The following is a 26021-nucleotide window of genomic DNA, read 5'->3' on the forward strand; positions in this document are numbered from 1 at the left end:
TAAGTACATGTGCTCCAATACAGAAACCAAATCAAGATGTTCACATGCTTTAAATGAGAAACCTATGATATAATTTATTTGGATTTATACTAAAGTACAATGAAGATTATCCATTCAACGCTCTGGACATACCTGACAATCTTTTAAAACAACTCTAATGGAGTTAATTTAAAATTTTATGACAAAACAGTTTTTCATTGGAAAATGCTGATTAGATTAAACTGAAATGTTTCATGGGAATATATTGATTTCATCAACATTTTCTATGAAAAATTATGAAAGCACTCCATATCAACGTTACTATTTTGACTGTATGATAATAGTCAAAATGAAGAACTTAGACTTTATCAAAATTAAGCACTTCAACCTGATAGAAATGAAACATTTTGATTAAGTCACTTCAATATTTCTGAATTCTTTTTTTAAAATTTTGTCTTATGGGAAATTTAGAAATTTTTTACTTTTTGTTCTGAGTTGGACAGAAAGGGCATTTCAAAATGTTAGAATTTCCTACGAAATTCTGAGTTTTGGCCAGCTCTAGATGCTAATAAAAAAACAGACCCATCAGTTATGACCCTTGTACTTTCATTCCTTTTCCTGATCTTCACTTATTGTGTCATGTCTACTGTTTAGATAGCAATAGAATCCTAAAAATCACTGGGTGTCAGGTTGGGTCTAGAGAGCAAAAGGGGCTTGGAGTTTTTTGAATCCTTTATTTTATCCAAACTGATTCATCCATTCTTTTTGTCAATTTGCTGAAGTGCAACAGGATATGTATAAATTGTCCACACGTTAAATCGCCTATGAAATTAAATGCTATACATTCCTTGGGGATATTTTCTGTGATTACTACCTACAAACACTTTTGAATTTGACATGTGCTCTCTAATTATAAAACTCCTCTCTATCAAAGTGGGTTTTTTACCAGAGTTTTGGTCAATGTAATACCCAGGGACATTCATAGACTCATTGACTCATAGACTCTAGGACTGGAAGGGACCTCGAGAGGTCATCGAGTCCAGTCCCCTGCCCTCATGGCAGGACCAAATACTGTCTAGACCATCCCTAATAGACATTTATCTAACCTACTCTTAAATATCTCCAGAGATGGAGATTCCACATTCTCCCTAGGCAATCTATTCCAGTGTTTAACTACCCTGACAGTTAGGAACTTTTTCCTAATGTCCAACCTAAATCTCCCTTGCTGCAGTTTAAGCCCATTGCTTCTTGTTCTATCATGGGAGGCTAAGGTGAACAAGTTTTCTCCCTCCTCCTGATGACACCCTTTTAGATACCTGAAAACTGCTATCATGTCCCCTCTCAGTCTTCTCTTCTCCAAACTAAACAAACCCAATTCCTTCAGCCTTCCTTCATAGGTCATGTCCGCAAGACCTTTAATCATTCTTGTTGCTCTTCTCTGGACCCTCTCCAATTTCTCCACATCTTTCTTGAAATGCGGTGCCCAGAACTGGACACAATACTCCAGTTGAGGCCTAACCAGCGCAGAGTAAAGCGGAAGAATGACTTCTCGTGTCTTGTTTACAACACACCTGTTAATGCATCCCAGAATCACATTTGCTTTTTTTGCAACAGTATCACACTGTTGACTCATATTAAGCTTGTGGTCTACTATGACCCCTAGATCTCTTTCTGCCATACTCCTTCCTAGACAGTCTCTTCCCATTCTGTATGTGTGAAACTGATTGTTCCTTCCTAGGTGGAGCACTTTGCATTTATCTTTATTGAACTTCATCCTGTTTACCTCAGACCATTTCTCCAATTTGTCCAGATCATTTTGAATTTTGACCCTGTCCTCCAAAGCAGTTACAATCCCTCCCAGTTTGGTATCATCCGTGAACTTAATAAGTGTACTTTCTATGCCAACATCTAAATCGTTGATGAAGATATTGAACAGAACCGGTTCCAAAACAGACCCCTGCGGAACCCTACTTGTTATACCTTTCCAGCAGGATTGGGAGCCATTAACAACTACTCTCTGAGTATGGTTATCCAGCCAGTTATGCGCCCACCTTATAGTAGCCCCATCTAAATTGTACTTTCCTAGTTTATCTATAAGAATATCATGCGAGACTGTATCAAATGCCTTACTAAAGTCTAGGTATATCACATCCACCGCTTCTCCCTTATCCACAAGGCTCGTTATCCTATCAAAGAATGCAATCAGATTAGTTTGACATGATTTGTTCTTTACAAATCCATGCTGGCTATTCCCTATCCCCTTACCACCTTCCAAGTGTTTGCAGATGATTTCTTTAATTACCTGCTCCATTATCTTCCCTGGCACAGAAGTTAAACTAACTGGTCTGTAGTTTCCTGGGTTGTTTTTATTTCCCTTTTTATAGATGGGCACTATATTTGCCCCCTTCCAGTCTTCTGGAATCTCCCCCGTCTCCCATGATTTCCCAAAGATAATAGCTAGAAGCTCAGATACCTCTTCTATTAACTCCTTAAGTATTCTAGGATGCATTTCATCAGGCCCTGGTGACTTGCAGGCATCTAACTTTTCTAAGTGACTTTTTACTTGCTCTTTTTTTATTTTATCTTCTAAACCTACCCTCTTCCCGTAAGCATTCACTATACTAGACATTCCTTCAGACTTCTCAGTGAAGACTGAAACAAAGAAGTCATTAAGCATCTCTGCCATTTCCAAGTCTCCCGTTACTGTTTCCCCCTCCTCACTGAGCAATGGGCCTACCCTGTCCTTGGTCTTTCTCTTGCTTCTAATGTATTGATAAAAAGTCTTCTTGTTTCCCTTTATTCCCATAGCTAATTTGAGTTCATTTTGTGCCTTTGCTTTTCTAATCTTGCCTCTGCATTCCTGTGTTATTTGCCTATATTCATCCTTTGTAATCTGACCTAGTTTCCATTTTTTTTACATTGTTTAAGTAGAGTACAATAATACGGTATCAGATTTTACTGAAGAGGTTGCTGCAATGTATCCGCAACATAAGCACTTTTTAATCATATCTCATGGCTGTTTGCATGTGTTTTTAAACAAATATAAAAATGAAAATCTATTTGTAAAGGCAACTATTTCTTAGATTATAGCTTCACCGGGTGGTACTGACAGAATCATTAAAACAAAACTGTACAGCTTGTCAGCAAAAATTAAATCTAAGCATACATAATTGAATATAATGAGAAATATAACTAATATAATTAGATTTCTGTATCCTGTGGCAGGAAAAAAAACTTATTAATATAATGCAATGGCAATGGGAAGACCTAACTCTTTAAACCAGCATGAGGATATCTTCCCTCATGTGGAGACAGGACATTCATGGATGTAAATTTCACCTTCTGCATTCCTTAGGGACCCACAAGTGCCTGCAGGAACCACTTCTATAACTAGATGTCTTGATTTTATAGAGACAGTCCCAATTCTTGGGTCTTTTTCTTATATAGGCTCCTATCACCCCCCACCCCCATCCTGATTTTTCTCATTTGCTGTCTGGTCACCCTAGCTGTAACAGTGGGATTAATGTAGGGTAACCAGACAGCAAGTGTTTAAAATCGGGACATGGTGTGGGGGGTAATAGGCGCCTATATAAGGCAATGTTCCAAATATTGGGACTGTCCCTATAAAATTGGGACATCTGGTCACCCGAGATTAGTTGGGATGCAAAGACTATATTTCACCACCCTCTCCGAATGGTCTATGGAAGGAAAGGATGGCAGAAAGATAGAAAGAGACCTTACAGGAGATGGCAGAGAAACAGTAGGTGGTTGAGAAAGCTGCCAAATGCCATCTTCACTCCAGGAAGTTCCTGCTGATGGAGAGGAGCATGGACAAGAGCAGATGGCTCTTTTGAAGCTACTTACCTGCCCACACCCCTCTCACCTGAACACTCACAGAAGCCCCCAGAGGCAGCTGGCTGCAGGAGCAGCACATGAGGGATAGCAGTCACCCATACAGCAGAGTAGCAGATAGGCAGCAGCAGCAGCTTCTCTTGCCAATCACTTGCTGGAGTAGGCAAGGAAACTGAGAGAGCATGACGAGAGGAAAGAGAAATAAGAATTGTGGGTCCCAAGTGGAGTAGGAAGAACCACCAAGTACTGTGGAGAGTTAGGATTTAGGCATGATAGGCAAGGACTGGGCAGCGTGGAAAATGTGAAATACAGGTGATTTCGTACAGTGTTTTCCTCTATCAGTTACACCTCCCTTTTGTACAGTGCCAGACCATTTGCTGTTTGCAGTCTATAAAACCCACATACATTTGATTACTTTTTAAAATTCCCCACAGTGCCTGCAAATAACCTACGCATTTATGCTTTCCCTTATTCCTTTAACATTATGGCTGGATTTCAAATGCTCTGGGAAAGTTTTTAAACTCTGTCTATAATACTTCTTAAACTAAAAATCAAAACAGATGGCTTGAGAATTGGAAGCCTTTATGGAGTAAAATCCATCCCTGATGCAGCTCCTTGGTTTTCAGTGTAATTACACCAGGGATCAATTTGGCATTCCCTCTGTACTCATAGGAGCACCAGGGAGAATAGCATGTACACATAAAACTAAAAAGAACCACATCAAAATGCCAAAGTAACAAATATTCCAGGAAAACATCAAGTAGGGAGGGATACAGCTACAATACAGCTAGGAGTCCCATTGATTTCAGGGTGACTACATGTTCTTAAAATTAGGATGTGCTTAAGTACCTACATATATTATCATTAAGTTTCATGTGTTATGCAAAATATTGAAGTTGATTAAAGTATTACAAGATGCACTGTGGGAAGCTGATGTTAGGGGTGAATATATGCCTGTTTCTTATTTGTTTGTTATTCTATTTTTAATTTGCAATTCAGTTGGTAGACAGATTTTTTCTAAACATGCTATTTTCTACTATTCAACCGTAGCTATTTTTCCAAGATAGCCATTTGCAAATATGCAGCAAATGAGAACATCCAATTACAAGTTCTTGTGGAATAAAACCTCTAACTGAAATTAAATACTCAAATAGCAATTGTTCTCAATTTTTTATAAAATGGACTTTGTTCTGGTGAAAGGTGCTGAATTGAGAGTGCTGCAAGGTGCAGACATTATTTCACTGACAGACGAGATAATGAAAGCTTTCCCTATTACTCCACCTCAGTGCCTCAAACCTGACCTTAATGGACAACCTCTTGTGACAGAGTAGTTAAATCAGCAATCTCTCTGCAGAAACTGTCAACAAGAGTGCTAACCCCGGGGAATTTTGATGATGGTTTGGGGAATGATTCCATTTGTCCATTAGGAATTGGACTGAGACCACCAATGCTCTGCCACATGCTGGTAAACAGCAATCAGACAACAGCTTTCACTACCGGCTGAAGTAGCCTTCCCTCCTTCCAGCCAAAGAGTTCCCATGGGGAGATTCCACTCATGTTCTACTTGTGCTGATCTTGATGACCTCCTATTACTATTATTATTTATTTATTCTCTGTATTACCGAAGTGCATATGATGTCTCCACGATTGCACTCTTTACTACTAGTATTAGAGCTGCGAAATGTTGTGAGCTGAGTGTGTTTTGTTGTCACAGTTGCTATTAGGGCCTGATTCTGCCACCCTTATTCATGTTGAAAAGTATCTTATTCCGAGAGTGATATCAACGTGAATACTCATGGTATAGGCTACTACTTAACATAAAGAAGGCTGCAGAACTGGGTCTTAAATTTTATCAAAGGTAAAACTGCAAAGGTTTGCATGCCCATCATCTCCACTAAAAATACAGTAGGTTCTAGTTCCTGGATTACATGGCTAAAGATTGTTCTAGGTCTTCTTTTCTATTAGCAATATGTCCACAATCGAGCCACAGTACAATCAGCTGCTACATATACAAATCACACACAGTGAGATTCTTGCATTCAATTACTTCTTAAAAAAAATTCATTCTATTTGCAAATGGATTAGCCACTAACATAAGAAAAGCCATGGACTTCCACTATTTTGATTGATGCACTGCACCTGCTTCCTGCAATACTAGCCAATATATAATTAAAAATATACTGTAACAATAGTCCACACTTAAGAAGAATTAAGCCTTTGCTAAGGTCAGATAGACTGTTTACATAGAACAAGTCAAACAAAGTAGTTTCTAGAATTTGAAATCCTAAGACATTTACTTAACATAAATGACAAAACAGTAATTTCATGAATGTTTCTAAAGACAATTATTGTTTATTGTGCAAGAACATGTTCATTGTACTGGTACCATCTCTCCTTGCTTTTTAAGCAATTCTCTATTTAATCCTCCTGTTGCTTCCTGGCATAAATCAAAGTATTTGGAACTATAATGGCCTTTTTAATTGAATATTTGTACAGCACATAGCACAAAAGGAACATGATATTTGATTGCAGTCCCTAGGATTACTGTTGTACACATAATTAATAATAATAAAGGTAATAATAGAAGTCATAGAGGTCTACGTACCGGGAAATGTAGATCCTTTTAAATACCCAATAACATTAGAAATTGTCTTGTATGTTGGGACTGTCTGAACATTTAGACTGATTATTCTCTTTTCTGTTGAGATAAAAACAAAAAATGCGAACATTTTAAATCAGCATTTATCAAGCCACAGAATCCTGTAGGCCATCAATTTCCCTTCTTTCCTTCTACCCACAGAAAGAGAAGAATATATTTTACACTTACTAAATTACATAGATTTCAGACAAAAAAAGGTAACTATCCTATCTCCCACACTCAGGTAACACTACAACCCTGATTGGTACCTCAACAGTGGGGACTGAATGACAGACTTCTAGATTCCAGACACATGAGCCTCTACTGACTGAGCTGAAAGACTCAGCTTCTTAAATGAAACTTTCAAGATATTTGCTAGGAAAAGTGCTTTACAATTCATATCATACAGAGCCTAATGCAAAGCTCAGTTTATAGTAGCCTCATCAACCTCTATGTATGGCCCAGTCACCACTAGAGGAGGACACATCCAACTCTCATCCCTATACGGGCTGTCAATTCTAGTCTCTTAAGGAGCTCCATGATGTTTGGAGTTGCATCTAAATGGCATAATTGGGCCAAAATCAGTATCAACATCCTTATCTGAAAACTGACTCAACCAAAATAAAATGTTCTGTGGAAAGATTGTTTTGTTCTTAAGCTCATAGACTATTATCCTTCCAGTGTTGTATTTTCTTAAACATTTTGTTTTCAAGTCTTGCTCCCTGATCTGTCTGAAGTGTTTAAATGATGAATGCATTGGAATATTTAAAATAAAACTAACTTGTGTCTGTCTTTATCAGAAAGATTTTCAAGCTCAGGTTCATTCTCTGATACTTTTGTAATGAGTTGATTTTAAAATTATATTCAGACTAAAACCATTTCAGTTTCATTCATTTCCTAGACCTCAGAAATGGATGGCCAGTTAATGATCGAAGCAGGTACAACAACGCCGAGATTCTTCCTTTGCTTTTAGGAAAATAGTTTAAAAAAAATAAATGACAGGTCATAACTTCAAATTATTATTCAATGCCTTATTCAGGCAAAATGTTCAGTATCATCAATGGATATGCCATCGTGTAAAAACTCGGTAAGAACTTAATAAGCACTTTGGCTCTGCCACAGAGTGCAATGGAAATGCCGAGTGAAGTTGGTGGAAGTCATGAGTACAGTTCAATAGAAAATTCAGATCCTATTAGTATATAATCACCACTGATAATTTCCATGGTGAGTCTTGTCTCATACTGATGTTAAGGTTAGTGTTCTGATTAACCTTATCCTTCTGACATTTTTGCCATATGTGTCACTGACACTCCTGAAGGAGAATGCCTTTGTTGTTTTATAAAAATCTCAAACTGTAACCTGGAATTTCAACTAGAATTTCTAGCTTTGCACAATAATGAATCCAAAGAATTCCCAGCATTGGCTTTTATAAAAAAACAACTTGAAAATGCTTTCTGGTATATGCTCTACAAATTATTCCCAAGACCCAATTTTTGATAGAAAACCATTCTAGAGCTGAACTGCTCACTCCTTTTAAAGCATTTTCAAGCCAAAGCTGATTTGACTTCTTTGTTCTAATCCTACAGCATTTAATAGTGGTATGTTTTATTAGGCCCCAATTCAATAAAGCTTAAACACATGCTAAACCCCACAAGACAACTAGACTTAACCATGTGCTTAAGTGCTTTTCTGAGTTAGTGTCTTAATCAACACTGGCTACTGAGACTTCAGTTGACAACAAAGCAACACAATATTTTCTTCTGGCAAGTGAGATGTTCTGGAATCAGATAATAAAATGAATAGACATACTGTACAGTACTCCAGTTTGAAGTGGCTTAGGCTTAAAGGCTTAGTACACCTGACAAAAAGGCTCAAGGGGGTTTCCATGGCATATACAGAAAAAAGTAAAATCTAATATTCTTTAAACAGTTCTGACAACAAATCTCGGTTCCTGATGCTACACGTCTGATGAAAGACTTTAAAGGTCTTGACAACATTATCTCTTTTCCCTAAATTCTCTGGCAAGCTATAAGAAGATTTTAGCTTAATACTGCTTGAAATACACTTTGTTTATCTAAGCCATAAAAATACTTCAGAAGTAAAAGAAAAGAAAGTGATTTATCAATATCATTAAAAAATTTTATGTTTTTTTCTTTTAACTTTCTCTTGACTTGAAACCTGCTAATTGTTACCTAGCTAATATACATAATCATTTGTTCCAACCATGGTTATCCATCACACAAGTAAAGACAAAAATGCTCAGCATAATTTCAAATATGTGTCTTCATAAACAAGGAAACATGCCTGTTTCATCTAAAATTGGATCTTGATGCTGGTCAACAAGTCAGCAAAACATTTTGTATTTGATAATTTATGCATTGCATTGCATCTCTGAAAAAACATAATTCTTGCATAAGAGTATATCAAATGGCATATGCAGAAAATTGATACTGAATATATTGCAATGTGCAAAATGCTAAGTATACTGTAAACATCTTTGACATAGAAGAACAGATGAATTGAGGTTCCTGCAATAAAAATCTTCCTTTCACTCTCTTTACTCATGCAAGTGACTGATCATCTAAATTCAGTCTCTTTGTGAAATCTGAAACATCCCTAATTATTTTCTCAGTAGTCTTTGATTGATTAGCAAACTAATATTGTCCAATATCGAAACCATTCTTCTATTAACTTGGATATTCATAATACCTGGCTTGGTCTAAAGACTTTCATAATTAATTTTTTCACTACTTGATTGAATCCTGTGGACCTAGACTAAAGAGATCAGGAATAAAACTATTTATACGAAAAGTTTCTGAGTGTAAAGAATGTCTGGAACTCAGTACTTAAAATTGGCTCTAAAGAGGGCAGACCTGATCTGGTATGGAGCAGATGTGTCCCTATGAATATCTGAGACAACTGTGAACTTCAAAACAATCCATATTTCATAGATAAATCTTGCCATATCCCACTCTATTTGGCAGAAGTAAAGATGTTATTTTTTCCGAGAGACCCAGGCTGCTGTTTTATGACCTATCAACCCAGAAGAATAAGTATTCTCCTCTTTTGGGACAAACACTCAACAATGAAAGCTTTTTTGGAGTGGGGGGAGAGAATGCAACTAATATGTCTTGGTCTCTTATAACTATGAAGCCTGTAAGGGTGATCTTTGAGGAATAATAGAAAGAAAGATATACTACAAGAAAATGCTGTAACATGATGATTAAGAATGAATATTGGCAGCATATAGTTTAAGATTACTTCTTTCTATAAATTTCTATGAAACAATAAGGCTTCCATTTCAAATAGTCACAGGGCAGCAACACCTAAGTATACTTGTGCCATCTAGACGTGGTAACATACATCACCAAGCTCCCTTGTGGCATTTTCCTCCATTTGCTCTTCTGGATTTATAATATAATGCTCATGTACTATGTCAAGAAACGACAAAGTTGTTCGCATATTGATATAATTGACTGATGGCACTGTTAGCATTATTAAATGAGGTTCTTTCTTTCAGCAAGCTCTGAAGAAGAAACACATATAACAGTATCAGAGTGCTCCATTCTACTGCTGACTGAGAGGATATATATGTGTGATTCATGATTCAAATTTCACAAATGAGGTCTGAATGTAAATCACAACAGAATGACCATTTGACATGTGGAATTGTGTGAAGCTAAGATGAAACAGGTTCAATATTTTAAAAAATATTTATTAAAAGATATTAAAAATATGCCACAAAACCTCTTTGGTTGCATTCAGTCATTTTCAGTTACAGGTATGTTTTACTTCTCCCTACTTTGCCAATGGTTGGTGTGATTTGCTTGCAGACTATAATAAAGTTTTGTATTACAGTAATTAAGGAGATTCAGTAATGATCAGTAATTACATTTTGTAGCTATAAGAGTGGTTATAAAACATGAAGTGATTCTACCCAGACTACAAACATTTTCACCTGAGTATGTGTTAGTGGTTATAACACGGTACTAGAAGTCTTTCTATTCCTGGTTCTCTTATTAACACCATTTGGTCTTGTTCAAGTTCTTTAACCTATCAGTGCTTTCGCTTACCATTCTGTACAAATGGATATAAACAAGTCTACCTCAGTGCAAAAGATATTATGAAGTTTATTAAGTCAATGTTTGTATAAAATCTAAAGATTCTCGAGGCTCTGTCTACACATAAAAAGTGTGAAGTTTTAACTCTTCTGGTGTAGTTAAGAAATATGCCCCTCCCCACTTCTTCATGTGGACAGTTACACTGATATAACAGTGCTTACCCCATTACAGTTTATTCCAGTAAATGTAGGGGAATAAACTATAATGATACAAGTGTGACGATGTGGTTCTGGCGGGACCCAACTGAGAGTGCCAATTTAGGACCAATTGCTCAAACAGGGCAGTCACAGCCTAAGGCTGGGGTCTTTCCGTCTCTAAGGCAAACCAAACCAGCCAGACAAAAATGACTTCGGTTTCACCCCACTGGCCAACCATAAGTCACACAAGCAATTTCCTTAGACACTCCAGTCTCCCAGTATCACCACCAGTCCCACTCGTCCTGGGGAAGAATGGTTATGAAAACCAACACCTCAATAAAAGAAAAAGGCTCTCTCGATCCCAAAGAATCAAGCCTCAGACCCAGGTCAATATACACATCAGATCTTACCCACAAATCACACTGTTGCCAATACTTTAGAATCTAAAATCTAAAGCTTTATTCATAAAGGGAAAAAGGTAGAGTTGAGAGCTAGAATTGGTTAAATGGAATCAATTACATACAGTAATGGCAAAGTTCTTAGTTCAGGCTTATTACTGCTCTGCAGGAGAATTGAACAAATTTTCTCCAGTTACCGTCAAATTAAAAAAAAGAAAAAAAGTAGCACATGTTTTGGTGCAATGATGGAAGCATCCACAATTTAAACATTATTTATAACTTCAGTGGCAAAGGGTCCATAATAAAGCTACAGTATGGGTGTATGGGCTGATGTTCTCCATATTAAACACACCAAGAAGTTTGCCAAAGAATAGGGGAGTGTTGGCATAGGATAGGAGTTAAATCTCTCTTCATCTTGCTGGAGTGTTTTGAGGTAACATTAATGAATTTTGTTGCTTTTAAGACCCACACCCCCCCCCCCAGAGACACCTACGATGAATACATTTTTAGAAACAACTACCAAAAAAGACTTACATCTTACTTACAGTAATATAATGTTAGGGCTATGACTACTAGAGTCAGAACCTGTACAGTAGCTGCTAAAAGCAAGCAGATGAATCTTTTAAACAATTTGTATCTTTTATGAGAACAAACCACACAAGCATTTTTCTAACAGTAAATCCAGACTGCCATTAAATAGATCAAAGTAGTCCAAATGCATTTAGCATGTGAGAAAGACAGCTTACCACATCTGTGGATATGATGCTCATGATGGTAAAAAACTAACACTAGTAACCAAGCAAAGTGAAGTTCTGCTAAATGCAAACCTTCCCACATAGCTCTTTCATTGTAAAAGTCAAATTCTTGAGTCAACCTCCCTGATATACAAGTCCTAGAATAGCATTGAACAGAGGCTGTGAAATATACCAAACTGAGCCATATTAACATAGCAATTTTGTGGTGTGCATCCAGCATCCTGCATTAACACAACTCCACAAACCTCATTTTCACTTATGACCCAAGGCAAAATTTTAAATACAGGTCTCAAGTGCTTGTAAGGCTTGAATATTAACCCACCTTCATCACTAAATCTCCAAAAAATAGTGCTAATAAGTGATTAGAATGTTCCTTGCAGCTACAGCTGTAAAAGATAGAATTGCTCAGATTCAGAAGTATTTCATGTGCGGGATACCTTCACAGATAAAAGTACATCAGAAACTCACTAATAGGCACTAATAACTCAGAGATCCAATTTAAATGATTGAAATTCATGAATCGGTAAGTAAGTGAATGAACAATAACAAAGAAAGGTTTCTGCAACACAGAACATACTTTGTTTATGTTGATAAATGTATTTTAGTTTTATGATAATACTTCATAAAGTTCTAGTAAATATGCCATAATATAGTCTGTAAAAATAAGGTCTATAGTATTATGAGACCTCACTACAGTACACTGCTCTTAAATCTTTGCTAAGATGCAGGGAGAGACCACAATATTTTTATTTTTACTTTATTCTTGGGGAGGTGGGAGGGGGTTATAAAATGTCTGGATTAATGAGGTTGTACAGCAGTAAACAAAACGCAAAACAAAATATAGGGCAAACTTTTATCCCTACAGTTTATTTCATAGCTGGTAACTATTTAGTATGCCTGAGATGTTTCCCTCCCGATCCTCCCAACCCCTTTGTCACATTACATCACTTGAAAACTGCAGGGCTGGGGGGAAAAGGAAGCAACATAAGAAAACTCTATATAAATGCTTAATCATTACTGACTTTTACAGCTTTTTGAAACACACTGACAAGAGAATGATGAGCATTTTATCCCAACAAATTTTAAGCCACCCAGTTGTCTGAATTGCTCATTCATCTCTTTTGACATCTAAGTGATGAGTTCTACATCAGAAGTGAAATATTTCTTATGCTTTCTTAGAATCAACTGGGAGTCTGAAGTATCAGCCTTCTAATATGTATCATTTTGCTCAGCAGGCAAATTTTTAAAATAGGTTAAATAGTACATAGATACATATCAGCTCAAATCTTTGATTCATTCCAACGAATCCTCAGCAAGGATCATAGGGTCTCAAGGACTGTGTGTCCACTACATGAAAGCAAGACACATTTTTTAGCTTTATGTGAAGTTGTTATTACAGACTCTCTTATTTAAAATCCAAGAATGCTCCACCTTGGTAACTTTAGATTCTATTTGGAATCAGACATAAGCTGTTCCCTTCCGGTCCAAGCTAAGATGAACCATGGCCAGATTTTTCCTAGGCAAAGAGTCTGACAAGCCCTTTACTCCCAGAAAACATGCAACTCCTGGTGTTCCAGGAAAATACAACAAACTGAAATAAACAATCAATCACCCAACCCCAAGGCTACCAGGCAAACAAAGCTGAGTGCCTATCCTTAGGATGATTCTGCCCTGGACCCTGAAAGCAGAAGTCTTGTAGAGCTGGAAGAAGGGCAGATCCTGTCCCTTTCTAGAACAAAGGTTGCCCATCCCAAACACACTTTTAAGGCTTGCTTGCTTCCCGAAGGTAGTTCAGCTGTTAGCGTTCCCTCTAAACTAGAGAGTTCACACATCTCATCTGGGATGGACAGGCACTTCTTTCTTCTGAAGGGAAAGTTCTTTAACTACTCCACTTGCTGATCACATTGCTTTACATTTTGTTGCACTGCCTCTGGCACTTCCTCCACCCTTGATGCCTTTGGGGAAGATGAAGTCCCTCTATAAAAAACACCTAGTCAAGTCTGCACAGAGGAAAATATTCCTTCCTGACCTCAGCAGTAATCACTTTATGTCCAGAAGCATGAGGTCTCACTGCCTTGAGATCTCACTGCCTTCATTCTTAGTACATATAAGTACAAATGCTAAGAGTGGTCATAAACTTAACCAACCTTTTTATGTTCTTGTTTTATTATATCCTTATTCCACAATAACTTCCTTAAAGTTGTAAACAACTTATACAACTACACACACACTGTACAATGGTTGCCCCTAAAAATGCATTTAAGGTTTGCTTTTTACTATAGTAATTGTTTATCACCTATAGATAGTGCAGGGAATACTGTATTAATGTTATTTATTTACAAAGGAAATTGGCAAAGCCTTTTTAAAGGATGGTGTTAACATATAGACCTAAAGCTGTAAGTTAGGTTAAAAAAACTGTTAATCAAAATTATCATGAAGGTTTGCAAAATTAGGCTAAGAAAAATAATAAAAAATGATAGCAAGCAAATTTTACATTGCTTATGGAGTGAAAAATATATCTAAAGGTCATGACTTATTTTTGCAGTCACTTAAACATATATGCTTGTAATTAGCACTAGATACTGTACTTGAACAACAAGTTATAAGAGTATAAGAAAAACTATGAGAAAGGAGTAAGTCTTTCAAAAGCATAAAATGTTCCAACTGCAAAGGGGAAAAAAGAAGTGATTAATTAAGAAATGTTACTATCTTTGTCGGCCAAAATTGTTGTGATCTTTTATACACTGGAAAATTGGTGTGTGTTAAATGTAACTGTCTAAACAATTAATCACAAGGTAGTCATTTGCTAGTAATAAGACAATAATAAGTTACACATTTAGCCACAAACTGTAATTTGAAATAAAAAAGGGGGGAATATAAGAAACGTGTACACTTTGAACCACCTCGGCCCGGTAGGAATAGCAGCCTTGTGGCCCCAGAGTGGGTCAGTAATTGCGTCTCTTCAATGTGCTGTTGTTTTCTTTGGTCAGGCAACCTGCTTTAATCAATTCAGTTGGCATTTACTATTTGAGGTTTCAGTAATCAATACTTTAATAGAACCCATTACTTACAATAGCCACACCACCTACATATACAAACAATACTGCAAATAGACTGGGTTACATAGATGAGACAATACAATGTGTGGCCTCGCTGTATTTTTCCTCTTATAAAAGATAGGCAAACGCAAAATAAAGATCAAGGGAGTATTTCTGTTTGAAACATGCAGTTCTCCTGGAAGGTTCTCTACACTTATTCCTTCATTTAATTTCTATGCAGCATCCTTTCTGGCAGACTATAGTTAACCATTTTTCTCAAATCAGTAATCAGTTTGTTAAGGCAACAATCTGAATGGGTATGGTCTTTGTAGAGGCATTCTGAATGCATTCTCCCTTTTCTCCCAGCCCTACTCAACACATTCCTTTCTACTGCTTTTGTTGACAGAATGCAGCCATCTCCAGGTAAGACATATGGAAAAAGTCCCCTTAGATATGGACACAAATACACATTACTGATGTTTATTTTCTAGCAAACAGATACAAACTAAATAATATGAAAAATGGTTCACCATTTAGAAATACTACATATGTGCTGGAGGCAGAAATAAGACACAACCCATTGCATTAATATGGTAGTTCAAATGCTCCAACAAGACCTAACAAACTGCACTGCATCACTAGCAACATCTCCAGGGTGATGATGCATAAAGTCAGAGGGATTTTCTAGTCAATAGCAGGAATTAAACTTTAATGCCTTGTACTAAGAGACTTCATACTCCTGAAATGTGACTTATAAAAACTGAATCTCGGCAGATGCAGTGTTTGCTGAAGCTGAAACTTGGAAGCAATGTGAATATGGTTTCTGAAACTAATGCACAAAACGCCTTATTTTAAAAATGGCTCTTTTATAGTACTTCACAGAATTTTGTTTTCACTCAGCCTCAACTTAGCAGATCTTTAGAGTGTAATTTATGGGCTTTTTCATAGCCTATTCTTAAAAGGCTGCTAGCAGAACATACTTACAATCAGACAAACCCTAAATTACATCCAATTACCCAGAATGTATTTGAAGTGCTTAAGGACCATTCCATAATGAATAGAAACCATCATCACCTGTCACAGGCAGTTTGAGAGGGATACACCCATCACTTTTGCTTCTGTTCTCAGGTAAAGAAACAAGTTTTTTGACTAGCAGTGCAGATATGGGTTGCACTAACAGTGATGTAAGGTTCGATCGGTTCTGTCTGTAGTTTCCATCTGAAAATGAATAAGAGAGAGCAAACAGCAATTCAGTAAATGAAAAATTAAAAAGGAAAATATTTCCAGAGTCTGCATAGGTCTTAAAACAGACAGTATACAGTTTATGATATAGCAGACTCACCCCTACAATGAAAAGTTGGATTTAGATTAGCAGCCATTACTCTGCACTTACATTAATGAAACAATTTTCAAGCTCTTCAGTGAAGTATACTACAAATACACAATATAGAATTTGGGAGAGTAATTTCTAAAGAAGCAAATCATCTAAAAAAAAAATCTCCTGTAGCACATATTAAATTGTCTGTGTGGTACAGATATGAAATGAGGGTGGCATGTAGTAAAAGGAATCAAAAAAGAAAAGAATTATTGGGATTCTATGGTTACCTTTGTTCAGTAAGGAATGAATGAGATGATACAATAGTATTAGAGGTGTAACGAGGCGGTGTGGCTCCCCTCCTCATCCGGGAGGGTTGAGCCCCATCACTCACCCAGAGGGGCGGGGCCACCAAGCGGAAGTCCCGCCCCTCAAAGGGTCAAGCGGCGACTCGGAAGGATAAAAGCCGGTCCTCAGCCCTCAGTTGGGGCCCAGCCACCGGCAGGAGCAGACCTGTCAGCGGGAGCTCCTGACTGGGAGGCTGCTGAGGCTGCAGGCCGGTGTACGGACTCGCCGGGACCTCCCGACGCTCGCTATACCGAGGAGCTGCCAGAACTTCCCTGCACCTGCTACAACGAGGAGCCGCCAGAACTGTCCCGCCCCTGCTGCGGCCCTGAGGACACCCTGGAACAGGCCTGGCCGGACTTCCCGGAGGAGCTGCAGGACTTGCCGCCCAGCCCTGGCCGTGAAGAGCGCCGTGGTGGGACGTCCCCGAAGCGGGTCTCATGAACCAGGTAGGCTCGGAGGGGGATACTGGAAGTAGCCTGGGGGCAGCCGACCCAAGTCAGGCTGCAGATTTCCTGATACCCATGGCAATGTGTTGCGGTCAGGATCCCCACTGACCACCTGCAGCGGTGATCACCGCTTCTAGGGCCCCGGGCTGGAACGCAGTGGAGTGGGTGAGCCTGCGTTCCCCCTGCCACCCGTCCACAGGTAGCAGAATTTCCCTCCCCCCCTCGGCCTGAAGAGGCCAGCTAAACGGAGATAACTGTGTATTGGTGCCCCACCCAAACCTAAGCCTGGGCCCCCTTTGACTGTGCCACTGCTCGGTCCTGTCCCAAAGGGCCCGAGTGACCCACACCCTTGCCAGTCCGTCCCTGAACCAAGAGGGCCGGAGCTGAGGTAACTGTGTATTGGTGCCCCGTCCAACCAAGGACTGGGCCCCCGTTGACTGTGCCGCCACCCAGTTCTATCCCCAGGGACCGAGCCACCCAGACGGTGAGCTACAGTTCCAAGGACCTAGACCCTCAGATGACAAGTCGAGGCCGGTGTGGCTCCCCGGCACTGCCCCCGCTTACAGAGGACAAAACAGACATTAAACACAATGCTGGATTCCAGAGCAAACAGATGCATAGAGAAATGCAAGCACAGTGCCAAATTGACTGGATTGTTTAGCTTTGCACAGATTTTTAAATGACACAAAAAATAGCAACATATAGCACTGGTGTTATTCAAGGAGCAAAAGACCTATATTACCATACAGAGCGAGGCTTTCACAAGAATTCTGAAAATAAAACAAACAAAGTAGACCAAACTGCACAGAACAATAGCCTCCTAAGTGTTCTACTCAGAGATCCTGACTTCTTGATGTGAGGAGAGCCAACATGCATATATCCCAAGCACAAAAATAAGAAATATATTCTTTCTTCTTTAAAGACCAAATCCTGCTCATTTCATTGATGCAAATGGGAGTTTCATTTGACTAAACTGAACAGGATTTATTCTCTAAATGCAAGTATGTTTTTGTAATGTAGGGGTGAAGGTTCAGCTGTGGGATTTCTGCCTGATTTCTTATGGACTCATGCTGAGCAGATGTCAATGGGGGACAGCTTACGTAAAAGCAGAATCCTGCAAATACAGCTACAAAGAACTTCGGAAGCAGTAGCATAAGCCTGGCCATATCAAAAGGTTCAAGCCAACTTTCAAAATCTCCCCCAAAATGACAGCAAAATTAATACACTTTGTGAGGTTGGAAGCCCAGAAGGGGGGAACAGTTGCAGTGAATTGATCCACGAGACAAGCTGGAACCTGAGCTCTCTCATTTGAAGCCATAATGCAAGCCATTTGAGAAAGTAATGGGAAAGGAAAAATCTCTTAAAAGATTGATGCAGTAAAGGAGGAAATGACTGTTATGAGAACAAACAAAAAATATTTAACATTAAAAAGGTAGAGTGAGTGAAGGAGAAAAACTGATTATTTCACTAGGGGACAAATGCAAGATGCTTGAGGAGGAAAACTCCTGACTTAATAAAGGATTCTCAACATGCCCTGGAACAAAAAGACTGATGACCTGAAAAACAGTCTAGGTAAAATCATGTTTGTTTAATTGGGGTCTTAGGATATGCTAAACTTCACAAACTGGAAGAATTTTCAGAATCCATGCACCAAAATGCCTTTCAGCTCAATGATAATGATTTGCCTATTACCAAGAGACATCCTGCAAGGAACTCACCTCTAAGAGCAACTAGGATCCACTGTTATGCAATTTCCAAACTCCCATGTACTGAAACTGGTTCTATAGCAAGCTAGAAAAGCCAGCAAAATCTGCTGTACCCCTGCCCAGACCACATAATTTCTAGTCTGGAAATCCAAAATAAGGGTAGATATTTGATGAGATTAAAAATAAACTCAGTGATAAAAAAAAAATCTGTTTAATCCAGCCTGGTTGAGGCTCGTGTGCAGTGCTTTACAACACCAAAAGACAGCTGGCTATTCCCTGTGATCTCCAAAATGCAGTCACAGGATGTTGGACCCATCAAGAATCAATAATATGCACTCTAATCAAATTCTACAAAATTACTAACAAAAATCCTGTTAGTAAACTAGCACTGAATTAAATTCTACAAACATCTGCATGTATGCTTCCTTTGCAGACAGTGCTGGAAATACTAGAGGCGTTCCAAGGTTCCATAACTGGCCTTCACAAAAAGCTAGTGTATTTTGTTATAGAGAAGAACCTATAGTATGCCTAACATACAGCAGAAACGCTTTCAGTCTGAGGAGGCTTGTAGAGTCCTGAAGCTAGCAAGGTAATGCTCAGTTATGTCTCTGAGGAGGCACAACCATGCTGTGGAGGGTAAAAGAGCACCATTCAAATAATGGAATCATAGAATATCAGGGTTGGAAGGGACCTCAGGAGGTCATCTAGTCCAACCCACTGCTCAAAGCAGGAACAATCCCCAACTAAATCATCCCACAGCCATAGGGCCCCTGGTTCACTCTCTGGGTTGTAGGCACCCAGGAAGAGGAATCACAGTCTAGGTTTCTACATATGAAGAAGATTTCTGATAGCAGAGAGCTTTTTAATCTACTGGACAAAGGCATAACAAAGTGCAGTAGCTGGAAGCAGAAGCTAGACCAGACCAGATGGTATTCACCCAAGAATTCCGAAGGAACTCAAATGTGAAATTGCAGAACTACTAACTGCAGTTTGTAACCTATCATTTAAATCAGCTTCTGTACCAAATAACTGGAGGATAGCTAATGTGATGCCAATTTTTAGAAAGGGCTCCAGAGGTGATCTCGGCAATTACAGGGCTGTAAACCTGACCTCAGTACCAGGTAAACTGGTTGAAACTATAGTAAAGAACAAAATTGTGAGACACATATATGACCATAATTTGTTGGGGAAGAGTCGACATGATTTTTTAAAGGGAAATCATGCCTCACCAATCTAAAAGAAATCTTTGAGGGAGTCAACAAACATGTGGACAAGGGGGATCCAGTGGATAAAGTGTGCTTAGATTTTCAGAAAGCCTTTGACAAGGTCCTTCACCAAAGGCTCTTAAACAAAATAACCTGTCCTGGGATAAGAGGGAAGGTCCTCTCATGGATTGATAACTGGTTAAAACAGAAACAAAGGGTAGAAATAAATGAATCCGTTTTCAGAATGGAGAGAGGTAAATAGTGGCGTCCCCCAGGGGTCTGTACTGGGACCAGTCCTATTCAACATATTCATAAATGATCTGGAAAAGGGAGTAAATAATAAGTTGGAAAAAATCTACAAATGATGCAAAACTCCTCAAGATAGTTAAGTCCCAAGCAGACTGTGAAGAGCTACAAAAGGATCTCACAAAACTGGATGACTGGGCAACAAAATGGCAGATGGAATTCAATGTTGATAAATGCAAAGAAATGCACATTGGAAAACAATCTCAATTATACATATAAAATGATGGGGTCTAAATTAGCTGCTAACATTCAAGAAAGAGATGTTGGAGTCGTGCATAGTTCTCTGAAAACATCTCCTCAATGTGCAACAGCAGTCAAAAAAGTGAACAGGATGTTGGGAACCATTAGGAAAGGAATAGATAATAAGACAGAAGATATCAAATTACCTCTATATAAATCCATGATACACCCACATCTTGAATACTGTGTGCAGATATAGTCGCCCCATCTTAAAAAAGATATATTGAAATTGGAAAATACTCAGAAAAGGGCAACAAAAATTATTAGGGGTATGGAACGGCTTCCGTATAAGGAGAGATTAATAAGACTGGGACTTTTCACCTTGGAAAAGAGACAACTAAGGAGAGATATGATAAAAGTCTATAAAATCTTGGCTGGTGTGGAGCAAGTAAATAAGACAGTGTTATTTACTCCTTCTCATAACACAAATTCAGACTACAGTAAGATGCATTTTTTTAACAGTGGGGACATTAAGTACTGTTGGAACAACTTATCAAAATATTTGAGTGGTTTGTAGCTGTGTTGGTCCAAGGCTACTAGAAAGAGGAGGTGGGTGAGGTGATATCTTTTATTAGGTCAACTTCTGACTGCTACTTACAACTCCAAATATGCTAAAGAGCTCTGCAGAAGGACTTAAGAAAAACTCAGCAACCATCTCCTGCACCTCAGATCTCTTTCTTCTTTGATGCGAGTATGATGTCTGCCAAAGAGGTTCATTGATGAGTTTTTTAGGTGGTTGAGGAGCCCAATTCATGCCCTGCATACCTTCCCACAGAAGTGACAGGTGTGATCTTGAAGGAGACAATAATTGTTGGCTTTAGTGTTGTGCCATCTGTCTCCTGAGCATGTCTGTTCTCCTCAAAGTGGGTTGTGGCTTGGTGTATAGTGTGTCACCACTGTGTTTTATTCTGTGCCGAGTCCTCCCAGTTTGTTGGGTTGATGCCTTCCTATTTAAGGTGTTTTTTAAGTACATCCTTGAAGCACTTCCACTGCCCTCCATGAACCCTTCTTTCCTGACTTAACTGAGAGAAGAGTAGTTGCTTCAGGAGGCATGTGTCAGGCACACATACACAGTGACCAGCCCAGCGGAATTGATGTTTCATGACCTGTGCTTCTACACTGCTGATGTTGGCTGCAGAGAGAATGCTGATGTTAGTACGTCGATCTTCCTAGATGAGGCAGCGCTGCCGGAACCCTCCAGAAGCTTGAGCTGTAAGTTACCCAGGTCTCACACCCATACAGAAGTGTAGGGATAACAACTGCCTTGTAAACCAATATCTTGGTGCTGGTTTGCAGATCCCTATCATTGAAGACTTCTCTGAGCAGTCTTCCAAAGGATTTGCTGACACAGCGGATCCTGTATTTGATTTCTGTGTCAGTGCTGGCTGTTTGGGAGAGTTAGCTGCCAAGGTACGGAAAATGGTCCACATTTTCCAGGGGTTTTCCAATGATGGTGATTAGTAGAGTACAAAGTGTAGTTTGTGCAGGTGAGGTCTGGTACCTTGATTTTCCCGATGTTGAGACAGAGGCATATGCAAAAAAATTTAGGGCACTTTGCAGGTCGGCCTCTGTGTGAGCAAAGATGATGCAGTCATCTGCATACTGAAGATCAGAGATGCCAATTCTTGTGAACTTAGATTTTGTCTGGAGACGTCGGAGATTGAGGAGTTGACCATCCATACAATACTCAATCTCAATTCTGTCAGGAAAGCAGTTACTGATGAGGATCAGGATAAGGATCACAGCAAGGTAAATGGAGAAGAGTGTTGGAGACACAGCCCTGCTTGACACCAGTGCAAATGATGAATGGTTTGGTCTCTGAGCTGTTGCAGAGAATGGTGGCAGTCATCCCATCCTAGAGTAGTCTGATAATGGAAATTAATTTCTGTGGACAGCCAAACCTACAAAACGCTTTCCATAGGACATCATGACTGATAGAGTCAAAGGCCTTGGTTAGGTTGATAAATGCCAAGAACAGTTCCTGGTTTTGCTCTCTGAACTTCTCCTGAATCTCTCATGCCACGAAGATCATGTTCATTGAGCCTTGGGATGGCCTGAAGCCACACTGTGATTCAGGGAGAAGTTCCTTGGCCAGGAGAAGGAGGCATATTCACTGATGACCGTGGCATATTGGTTGTGTGCTGAGCTTGAGCTGAAGAATTATGAGACACTCGTTGATCCCCACGGGAAGCTCCAAAAGCTGACTGGCGATCTTATTCTTGATGGCAAAGCCAATCCCGTGAACAGCTATCTCTTCAGGTGGTGTTCCTTTCCAAAAGAAGGTGTAGCCACCCCCATCGGTCCGGCGGGTCTTACTAAGGGCTGCAATGTGAACGTTAAGTCTTGCCAATTCTCTGGCAATTGTGGCAGTTCTTCTTTCTGGGCATTCACTGTGCTGAGAGTCCATAAGGATGCAGACATTCCAGGTGGAGAAATTCATTGTCTTATATCTCTTATTTTGGCTGCACTGTTGAGTGATACCACAGACTGCAACCATGTAGTCAGAAAAGTGTGAGACAGCCTATGTTTGGGGCACCTTTTTCAGCCCCCTCCGCATCTGGGTTGAGCAGAAGGGATCCTGAAAAGCCCTGCTCTGTCACAGCTGCTGCTGTTGAAATGCATTTCTGTTTCATCTAAGCACAAGATAACCGTCACAATGCTGCCGTCTCCATGCAGATTTGTGATTGAAGACTCCCAGAGATTGCTGGGCCTGTCTTCACCACCACTCATCCGTCACTGCAGGGCTTTGTATGGGTGTGAGCCCTTTGGCAGAGGCCAGCATGTGAAATCTTTTCATGTAGGGAAACAGGTGCTCGAGTGGTAACCACACGAGACTTGACAGGAGGAAAATCCCAACCCAATGGCAAAGCAATCCAAGAGAACCAGGGACCTCCCTCCTGCTGCAGCCCTCATCCACCTTCACAGCCACAGAGTACTACAAGGTCCTCTTATGCGCCCAATTCACTGTTGGGGTCTTGCACCTCACATATACCAGAAGGAAGCACTGCAGACAAGAAATCAGCTCATGCTCTCACATGCTGAAAGGAAAAAAAATATCAGGAAACCTACCTGGAGCTCATGCAGGAAATTGAAAACAACAGAAGTTGGTCCAATAAAAGATATTCCCTCACCCAGTAAGGATGTGACACATTCTCCACCAGAAGTCTTTAAATCAAGATTGGATGTTTTCTCTAAAAGATACGTGCTACAGAAGTGATGTACTTGATGCAGGAACCACTGTATGAAATTCTATGGTATGTGCAATGCAACAGGTCAGACTAGATGATCATAATGGTTTCTTCCAGCCCTAAAATCTATGCGCCTAGAGGGAACGAGTGACTTAGTGGTCAAGAATGAAAATGAGGGACAGAAATGTCACCTTGAGGATATCCATGTTTACTTAAATGTACAAGTAGTAAGCAACTGAAACAAAGGCACATGCAATAACAAAAAGGACTACTACCTCACAATTAATTACAAATTAAATATGACTTGAATGGGAATAAACTGTTTAAATATATTCATGTCAGAAGTATTCTGACATATCTGATAAATGATGAAGAACAAGTGAAAGGGATGTTTGAATAAATGAACTCACTGAAGGACAACCAACATACTAGAAATATAAACTTTATAAATGGACATCCAATCCTAATGTTGTAATTACTTTGCCAAGAAAGGCACACTGAGGAAAGGATCTGTAAATGCTGTTCTACTAAGTTTCTTTTCGCAACACCCTTCATTATGATGTGGCAATAGCAAATTCCTGGCACATTATTCTAATTATGTTAATAGTGCTTAATGTATAAACCCCTTCATGAGACCTAATGAACACCACTGAAGTTACTGAAAATAGAGGAAAAGGAAAACATAATTTTAATCTCAAGTGCTACACCCCAACTTGAAATTTCATGTATTGGATGGGATTTACAAAGGGTCTTAAAAGAGTTAGGTACTCAGGCTAGGATTTTAAAAGGAGCCTAATGCAGTTGGGTGCCCAAATCTCATGGGGTTTCAATGGGAAATGGATACTTAGAGCCCTTAAAACCTTTGAAAATCCCACCCTTCTCATGGGACTGTACCTATAGGGAGGGAAGGGATAGCTCAGTGGTTTGAGCATTGGCCTGCTAAACCCAGAGTTGTGAATTCAATCCGTAAAGGGGCCATTTAGGGATCTAAGGCAAAAATCTGTCTGGGGATTGGTCCTGCTTTGAGCAAGGGGTTCTACTAAATCATCTCCTGAGGTCCCTTCTAATCCTGATATTCTATGACTAAAGACAAAGATTACAGATGCAGGGCCATATTCTGCTCTGAAATCATAGTAACCATGGAGTAACTCCAGTGAAACCTATGGAGTTGTGATAAATTTATACTGTTGTAACAAAGAGCAGAATATATAGTCCATGTAGCCAATCAGTGTTAAAAACAATTTGCAGTCCACACATGAATTTAGCAAATTAACTGCTTGCTTTAAGGGAGCTAACCAGCTGAGTATGAGTAAAGTTTGCAAGCTCAACCCTGTATCTTATGGAATCCAAATCCTAAAGCCTTTGGGCAAGCAAAACTCCCAATGACATCAAAACTTAATTTAAAAAAAATGAACTCAAACAATAATTTGTATCATTTGCTTTATTCCTGATGAGAAGTAAAGATTTTAAGGCCCGAAGAGATGATTAGATCATCTAGTCTGACCTTCCATACAACACAGGCCATTGAACTTCATCCTGTTGCACCATTATGATTCAAATGTGGGTTCTTTTCCTAGTTGTTTAACATGCTGTATCACTTTTTACAAATAACAGCATCCTTGTATCTCAGTTTCCATATCTGTCAAATGGGGATAACAGTTTGTCCCTATTTTCCAGGGGTGTTGAGCGACTTAATTCATTACAGTTTGTACTGTGCTATAACGTCCTTGGAAAGTTGCCATTGTGAGAATATGATAATTACACTTCTACAGCACCTTCCATTAAATTCTTTATGCATCCACGTGCAAGCATAATCTTTCACACTGTCCTTGGAATAAAGAATCATAGGGAGAAGGGGGAAGTGCAAAAAATCTAAGAGGGACTGGGAAAGATTATGGACCTTTTTTACCCTCCTAACCACAGCATATTATTTTATCTCTAATTTCTTACTTTAATATTTCCTGATTATTTTTAAATACAGAGGAGTGTGTGGTGCAGGAATTATTTTGTGTTTGTTTTGATCCAGGTCCAGTGCACAGAAAAAGGGAGGACGGTATTACTATATGTTGCCATTTCTGTTTATTCAAGTCACCCTCTACAACGATCAGATCAAGCAAAAGAAAGTCAATAAACAAATGTGGCCCAAAATGTATTCTATTATTGACAAAATTCAGTAAAATAATTCCCCTTTTATGCCCTAAAATACTATTTTAATGATCTAAAATATATTTGAAAAAAGATTAACTGCGACTGAACACCGAGCCATAATTGTACATACATCTTTGACTTTCTGGTGCATTAATAATAAAATGGTATTCGTTTTGAAATATCTGAAGTGCATGCCTCATT

At 39.1% G+C, this 26021-nt stretch overlaps 1 protein-coding gene across 3 annotated transcripts in view; it reads right to left on the reverse strand.

Annotated features, from left to right (window-relative positions):
• The window catches only part of NAALADL2 (N-acetylated alpha-linked acidic dipeptidase like 2), a 921662-nt gene that overhangs the window by 223460 nt on the left and 672181 nt on the right, over nucleotides 1–26021 (reverse strand). For all 3 annotated transcript variants that reach the window (XM_030575533.1, XM_030575534.1, XM_030575532.1), the window contains 2 exons: nucleotides 15993–16136; nucleotides 6437–6529 (listed from right to left, as the gene is read on the reverse strand). In XM_030575533.1, the coding sequence (XP_030431393.1) occupies nucleotides 6437–6529; nucleotides 15993–16136 (237 nt within the window). The remainder of the gene's footprint in view (nucleotides 1–6436; nucleotides 6530–15992; nucleotides 16137–26021) is intronic.

The sequence above is a fragment of the Gopherus evgoodei genome, chromosome 9 (genome assembly GCF_007399415.2).
Source record: "Gopherus evgoodei ecotype Sinaloan lineage chromosome 9, rGopEvg1_v1.p, whole genome shotgun sequence".
NCBI lineage: Eukaryota > Metazoa > Chordata > Testudines > Testudinidae > Gopherus > Gopherus evgoodei.